Here is an 8,201-nt window from a genome sequence, read left to right as displayed (position 1 = left end):
TTGCAGTTTAAAAACTGTAGTGTAAAGCACCCTTCTGGCAAGACAGTGATGGAGTGAATGATGGTGAAAGTTTTTCTTTTTCGGGCCACCCTGCCTTGGTGGGAATCGGCCAGTGTGATAATAAAAAAATAATAAAAAAATAATCATTGCAACCCATTCAGGGGTTGCAATACTCCACACCTCTTGCCAAGACCCTAGCATTCACTTCCCTTACAGCTCCATCAATAAATATATTGAACAACCACGGTGACATCACACATCCTTGTCTAAGGCCTACTTTTGCTAGGAAATAATCTCCCTCTCTCCTACATACTCTAACCTGAGCCTCACTGTCCTCGTAAAAACTCTTCACTGCTTTCAGTAACCTACCTCCTTTACCATGCACCTGCAACATCTGCCACATTGCCCCCCTATCCACCCTGTCACATGCCTTTTCTAAATCCATAAATGCCACAAAAACCTCTTTACCATTATCTAAATACTGTTCACCTATGTGTTTCACTGTAAACACCTGGTCCACACACCCCCTACCTTTCCTAAAGCCTCCTTGTTCATCTGCTATCCTACACTCTGTCTTACTCTCAATTCTTTCAATAATAACTCTACCTGGAGTTTACCTGGAGAGAGTTCCGGGGGTCAACGCCCCCGCGGCCCGGTCTGTGACCAGGCCTCCTTGTGGATCAGAGCCTGATCAACCAGGCTGTTACTGCTGGCTGCACGCAATCCAACGTACGAGCCACAGCCCGGCTGGTCAGGTGCCGACTTTAGGTGCTTGTCCAGTGCCTGCTTGAAGACAGCCAGGGGTCTATTGGTAATCCCTCTTATGTATGCTGGGAGGCAGTTGAACAGTCTCGGGCCCCTGACACTTACTGTATTGTCTCTTAACGTGCTAGTGATACCCCTGCTTTTCATACACTTTACCAGGTATACTCAACAGACTTATTCCCCTATAATTTTTGCACTCTCTTTTATCCCCTTTGCCTTTATACAAAGGAACTATGCATGCTCTCTGCCAGTCCCTAGGTACCTTACCCTCTTCCATACATTTATTAAATAATAACACCAACCACTCCATAACTATATCCCCTCCTGCTTTTAACATTTCTATCTTTATCCCATCAATCTCAGCTGCCTTACCTCCTTTCATTCTACCCATTGTCTCACGAACTTCCCCCACACTCGCAACTGGCTCTTCCTCACTTCCTCCTTGCCCTGTACACGAAATCACAGCTTCCCTATCTTCATCAACATTTAACAATTCCTCAAAATATTCCCTCCATCTTCCCGATACCTCTAACTCTTCATTTAATAACTCTCCTCTCCTATTTTTAACTGTCAAATCCATTTGTTCTCTAGGCTTCCTCAACTTATTAATCTCACTCCAAAACTTTTTCTTATTTTCAACAAAATTTGTTGATAACATCTCACCCACTCTTTCATTTGCTCTCTTTTTACATTGCTTCACCACTCTCTTAACCTCTCTTTTTTCTCTCCATATACTCTTCCCAACTTGTATCACTTCTACTTTGTAAAAACCTCTCATATGCTAACTTTTTCTCCCTTACTACTCTCTTTACATCATCATTCCACCAATCGCTCTTCTTCCCTCCCGCACCCACTTTCCTGTAACCACAAACTTCTGCTGGACACTCTAACATTACATTCTTAAACCTACCCCATACCTCTTCGACCCCATTGTCTATACTCTCACTAGCCCATCTTTCCTCCAATAGTTTTTTATATCTTACCCTAACTGCCTCCTCTTTTAGTTTATACACCTTCACCTCTCTCTTACATGCTGCTTCTATTTTCCTTGTATCCCATCTACCTTTTACTCTCACTATAGCTACAACTAGAAAGTGATCTGATACATTGTGGCCCCTCTATAAACAAAACAAATCAGTCCATCTATCATCATCCTATCATGCAGGAGGAGCCACATGTCTATGGCGCATCCAACAAAATAAGCAGACTCTTGGATGTCGCTACCGCCCGGCTCCGGCTGGGTTACAAGATCTTTGGCAGGTTAATCACCACCACCAGATGTAGACCAAACGAAATGTAAACTTTGCCAGATGGACTATTGTCACACCTTGCGTCATTATGTACTGGAGTGCGATCAGATTAATGAATTTAGAGACAACTCACTCAGAAATGCTCAAGAAACGGCAAAGTATTTTATCCACAGTGGTATATTACAGACCATTCTGGAGAAATACCCTGACTTTGCTAGCTGTAAATAAAGCATTACCAAGTGTGTGTGTGTGTGTGTGTGTGTGTGTGTGTGTGTGTGTGTGTGTGTGTGTGTGTGTGTGTGCGTGTGTGTGTGTGTGTGTGTGTGTGTGTGTGTGTGTGTGTACTCACCTAATTGTGGTTGCAGGGGTCGAGACTCAGCTCCTGGCCCCGCCTCTTAACTGATCGCTACTAGGTCCTCCGTCTCTCTGCTTCCTGAGCTGTATCATACCTCTTCTTAAAACTATGTATGGTTCCTGCCTCCACTACTTCACTTGCTAGGCTATTCCACTTCCTGACAACTCTATGACTGAAGAAATACTTCCTAACGTCCCTGTGACTCGTCTGAGTCTTCAGCTTCCAGTTGTGACCCCTTGTCCCTGTGTCCCCTCTCTGGAACATCCTATCTCTGTTCAGCTATCATAACTTTGGGGTCCAGTCCCTGGACCAATTATGTACCTCTGTAATCTTTTGACTACCACCCACAGGATGGGTATGGGGTGCATAATAAAGATATTGAACTATGCTTATCGGAAGTGCGACATTTGGATCTAACTGTTGTGAAGAAAGTGACATTTGATAGCCAGGACACTGAACTTTAGCCAAGACTGTGTGTAGACCCACGCATCCCTCGCCAGTGCTCATGGTATGGGTGTGGGTGGATGACAGTTACTTCATCACCTCAACCATGGCTGAGTGCGTGTGAGGGAAGTGCATACCACACTTGAAGTAGCGGTGCTCCTCACACAATCACCGTGACACTCGCGTGCACACTCGCTGATTGGACAGCCAGTCAGACTGCAAACCAATCAGCCCCACAGGAAGGAAGGTGTGATGCAGCAGGATAGAGAGGTGATCAGGGCTATACTCTCGTATATACCTCACAGTCTGGCGAACTGAGGTGTTGCGACTGGTTCCTAGTGCGTAGGTCAGAGGTAGAGTTAAATAACTCTTTGTCCCGCACGTGGGTCGTTAAGTTACAAATCGCGTGTTCACTGACATTTAAAATATTTTAAATCCTATATCAGGGATTCAATTCGAATTTCCAGCATATATACATTGGGAGATGTGTATACCTCTTGTTGGTGCACTGAATTTGCATTTGGCTTAAGGTAAACGCTCGAGATTTGTGTGCGGAGAGATAATTATATCAGTGTACCTACACAGAGGTATACATCGTGGTATATATACACGTCTGTGGAAAACCAGATGGAGTAGTAGTAGTAGTAATAGTAGCAGTAGTAGTAGTTGTGACTTACGGAGCACTGACCGCGGAAACCAAATGGAGAACACGGTGGATAATGATCTCTCAGAGCAGGGAACTCTCCAAGAGACTGTAGCCGAGGTGTGTAGTTCAGGTGACCCTGAGGAAGAAGCAGTGGGCGAAGATGAGGTGGACAAGCCTCCTGAAGAAGAGACGAAGGAGGCACCGCAGGAGAGTGAGGATGCTGGAGAAAATATCGACTACGAGAATGCTGTACTATCCTCAGGAACACACGTTGCTCCCACTGTGAACACCTCCACTGCTGCTGATGCTGTTGCTGTTGATGCTGTTGCTGATGATGCTGTGTCAGTCTCCAACACCTCATCAAGAATACCGCCATTTCAGGTTTGTGCCATTAGAATTTTGTTTTCCTCGTTTTCCACTTTATCCATACGTTTTATTTTTTATCAATCTTTCTCTTCTTCCCTACCTTCCTTTACCCCTCCTTACCATGTGCTATGGTTATTCATCTGGGTACTCAAGGACCCTAATGGAAATGTCACTTTGACTTTCTGGGATTATTCAAAGTAATTTACATTATATATAATAATTGTATTACATGTAGCTGTGCCTAAATAAACTTGCTGACTTACACTGGCATCATTTTCCCTTCCCGACTTATCTTTAGTGAATGACTCGTACGGGATTAGCGTTTCCCCATTCAATTAAAAAAGAGAACTTCAACAGAACTTCATTGACTGTGGGAGACTGACGCCAGTCAGTGCATCTATCATCACTCTATCATGCAGGAGGAGCCACATGTCTGTGGTGCATCCAACAAAATTATAAGACTTTTGGGTGTCACCATTGCCAAGCTCCGGGTCGAGAAATGTATTTTATCCACAGTTGTATACTACCAACTGTTCTGGAAAAATATCCAGACATTGCCCATAAGCACTTAAACGTTTTATTATTATTATTATTATTATTATTATTATTATTATTATTATTATTATTATTATTATTATTATTATTATTATTATTTCAAGCATGTCTTGGTAAAATATAAGGTAATGATTTTTGTATTTGTTGTGACCTGATTTATGTATGCATAAAAAATTCATTACCACTGTAACTTGTAATGTTGAGGTACAGTCCCTGGACCCATTATGTGCCTCTATAATGTTGAAGTGCAGTCCCTGGACCCATTATGTACCTCTGTAAGGTTGAGTTACAGTCCCTGGACCCATTATTTGCCTCTGTAATCTTTTTACTATATGGGTATAACTATGACCATAATTTTTAAAAGGGTGGACTGGTAAGCCAGCAGAAGGCTTCGGTCAGATGACCAAAAGCCCCAACGGCGGGTCATCATCTGATAAAGACCCGTGTCAGGAAGCACTTGTCCTGTTTCCTGACAAACCTAACCTAACCTAACCTAACCTAACCTTACCTAACCTAACCTAACCTAACCTAACCTAACCTAACCTTACCTAACCTAACCTAACCTAACCTAACCTTACCTAACCTTACCTAACCTAACCTTACCTAACCTAACCTAACCTAACCTAACCTAACCTAACCTTACCTAACCTAACCTAACCTAACCTAACCTTACCTAACCTAACCTAACCTAACCTAACCTAACCTAACCTTACCTAACCTAACCTAACCTAACCTAACCTTACCTAACCTAACCTAACCTAACCTAACCTAACCTAACCTTACCTAACCTAACCTAACCTAACCTAACCTTACCTAACCTTACCTAACCTAACCTTACCTAACCTAACATTACCTAACCTAACCTAACCTAACCTTACCTAACCTAACCTTACCTAACCTAACCTAACCTAACCTTACCTAACCTAACCTAACCTAACATAACCTAACCTTACCTAACCTAACCTAACCTAATCTAACCTAACCTAACCTAACATTACCTAACCTAACCTAACCTAACCTTACCTAACCTAACCTAACCTAACCTTACCTAACCTAACCTAACATAACCTAACCTTACCTAACCTAACCTAACCTAACCTAATCTAACCTAACCTAACCTAACATTACCTAACCTAACCTAACCTAACCTTACCTTACCTAACCTAACCTAACCTAACCTAACCTAACCTAACCTAACCTTACCTTACCTAACCTAACCTAACCTTACCTAACCTAACCTAACAACCTAACCTAACCTAACCTAACCTTACCTTACCTAACCTAACCTAACCTAACCTTACCTAACCTAACCTAACCTAACCTAACCTAACCTAACCTTACTTAACCTAACCTAACCTTACCTAATCTAACCGTACCTTACCTAACCTAACCTTACCTAACCAATCCTAACAACCTAACCTAACCTAACCTTACCTTGCCTAACCTAACCTAACCTAACCTAACCTAACCTTACCTTACCTAACCTAACCTAACCTAACCTAACCTTACTTAACCTAACCTAACCTTACCTAACCTAACCTAACCTAACCTAACCTTACCTTACCTAACCTAACCTAACCTTACCTAACCTAACCTAACAACCTAACCTAACCTAACCTAACCTTACCTTACCTAACTTAACCTAACCTAACCTTACCTAACCTAACCTAACCTAACCTAACCTAACCTTACTTAACCTAACCTAACCTTACCTAACCTAACCTAACCTAACCTAACCTTACCTAACCTAACCTAACCTTACCTAACCTAACCTAACAACCTAACCTAACCTAACCTAACCTTACCTTACCTAACTTAACCTAACCTAACCTAACCTTACCTAACCTAACCTAACCTAACCTTACCTTACCTAACCTAACCTAACCTAACCTTACCTAACCTAACCTAACCTAACCTAACCTAACCTAACCTTACCTAACCTAACCTAACTTAACCTAACCTAACCTAACCTTACTTAACCTAACCTAACCTTACCTAACCTAACCTAACCTAACCTAACCTTACCTTACCTAACCTAACCTAACCTTACCTAACCTAACCTAACCTAACCTTACCTTACCTAACCTAACCTAACCTAACCTAACCTTACCTAACCTAACCTAACCTAACCTAACCTAACCTAACCTAACCTAACCTAACCTAACCTTACCTAACCTACCCTTACCTAACCTAACCTATCCTAACCTTACCTTACCTAACCTAACCTAACCTAACCTAACCTAACCTAACTTAACCTAACCTATTATTTCAGGTAATCTATTATTTCAGGTAATATTGGTGTACTATGGTACCAGGTACACTGTTCAATTACAGTTATACATGGTACTAGGCTACCAGGTACAGCATGATTTGTGTCAAAATTTTCAATATTCTAATTTGTAGACTCGTACTGGCGTTCTTTCTTGTGAGGGTCATATGAGGCCCAAGGAATGGGAGGTTTTCAGGTTTGATCCGAGGAAGGAGTAGCTCCTCTTCCTGGGATAAGAAACTTTTCTCGCTCCCACCTCCCCCCCATCGGCATAAGAAGATGAATACCATTCTTAATGAAGTTCAAGCAATTTGTAATCGACTAGGCCTCATAATATCTTCCTCTAAAACTAAGATATTAACAAGCAAACGACATCCCCCACCCATCTATTTGCAGGGTGAAATCATTAGCTACGTTAAAACTTACAGATATCTTGGTGTAGATGTACCCTTTAACAAATCCACTATACCACAACTAAACAAGAAATGTAAAGCTAGGCTAAATGCTCTCAAAGCTGTTGCTGGCTACAATCCCAACTATGGTGCAAATGTGAGAATCGTGAGAATGATGTACATAGCCTATGTTAGGTCCTTAATTGATTATGCTGCTCCCATGTTGATATTAGCTAGAGAAAGTTCTCTCCGACCCTTGGAGTTAATGCAAAATGAAGCTCTCAGGATTATTCTTGGCTGTCCCAGATCTACAAAAGTTCTTAACATGAGGAAGGAGCTTGGGATTTCTAGTATCAGTGATAGGATTGTTGAAATTAACACTGTACTCGGTATTAGAATGTTGAGAAACGAACCAGACACTGTCACAGTGAATCTTACCAAGTGTCTAGAGGTAAATACACACAGATCTAAATGGATTGTGAAAACGTGCAATTGCATTAAGTTTTATAACCTGCATGAACTGTATCACTGTAGGCAACAAGAGCATTTCACCCCTCCATGGAAGATGTGTTCATTTAATATCACATACCTACAAGTTCCTCCCAAGAAGCTCATTGCTAGTAATCCCTTCCTTAAATCTCTTGTTAGAGCAACTGCTCAAGAAGAAATTTCTCACCTAGCTGGTAGTAACAAGTTATCACAAGTTATATACACTGATGGATCTAAACAGGAGTCTTCTGGCAGGGCTGCATCTGCTCTTGTTGCCACCTCCCTAGTTAAGAACGATAATAAATTTGTTGAGTTAGGCATAAGAATTAACAACTGGGCGTCTACACTGCAAACTGAATTGTTTGCAATCCTAATGGCGCTAAAGCTAACCTATGACACTGAGCTTGACTCTATCATCATTACTGATTCTATGTCATCATTGAAGGCTCTTGGCTCATATAATGACTCCAACAACATGCTCATTGGGGAAGCCAGGTATAGATACTCAAAAATTAGGGACAAAGGAATTAATGTACAATTGCTATGGATCCCATCACACATTGGATTACTCCTTCATGATAAAGTTGATATGTTAGCCAAGAAGAGTATCGAGAAGGAGAATGTAGAATATAACTTTGGTATAACTGTGTCTAGCATTAGGAATAATATT

At 41.5% G+C, this 8,201-nt stretch overlaps 1 protein-coding gene across 4 annotated transcripts in view; it reads left to right on the top strand.

The window, feature by feature from the left end:
• The first annotated feature begins 2,910 nt into the window (after positions 1–2,910).
• SH3PX1 (sorting nexin 33-like protein SH3PX1) overlaps positions 2,911–8,201 on the top strand; it is a 108,756-nt gene continuing 103,465 nt past the window's right edge. For 2 of the 4 annotated variants that reach the window (XM_070099365.1, XM_070099363.1), the window contains exon 1: positions 2,911–3,841. In XM_070099365.1, coding sequence (XP_069955466.1) covers positions 3,515–3,841 — 327 coding nt within the window. In that variant the 5' untranslated portion in view covers positions 2,911–3,514. The remainder of the gene's footprint in view (positions 3,842–8,201) is intronic. The other 2 variants (XM_070099367.1, XM_070099366.1) reach the window with 2 other exon arrangements.

Source organism: Cherax quadricarinatus, chromosome 67, assembly GCF_038502225.1.
Source record: "Cherax quadricarinatus isolate ZL_2023a chromosome 67, ASM3850222v1, whole genome shotgun sequence".
In the NCBI taxonomy this organism is placed as follows: domain Eukaryota; kingdom Metazoa; phylum Arthropoda; class Malacostraca; order Decapoda; family Parastacidae; genus Cherax; species Cherax quadricarinatus.
This window is presented reverse-complemented; position numbering and strand designations above follow the sequence as displayed.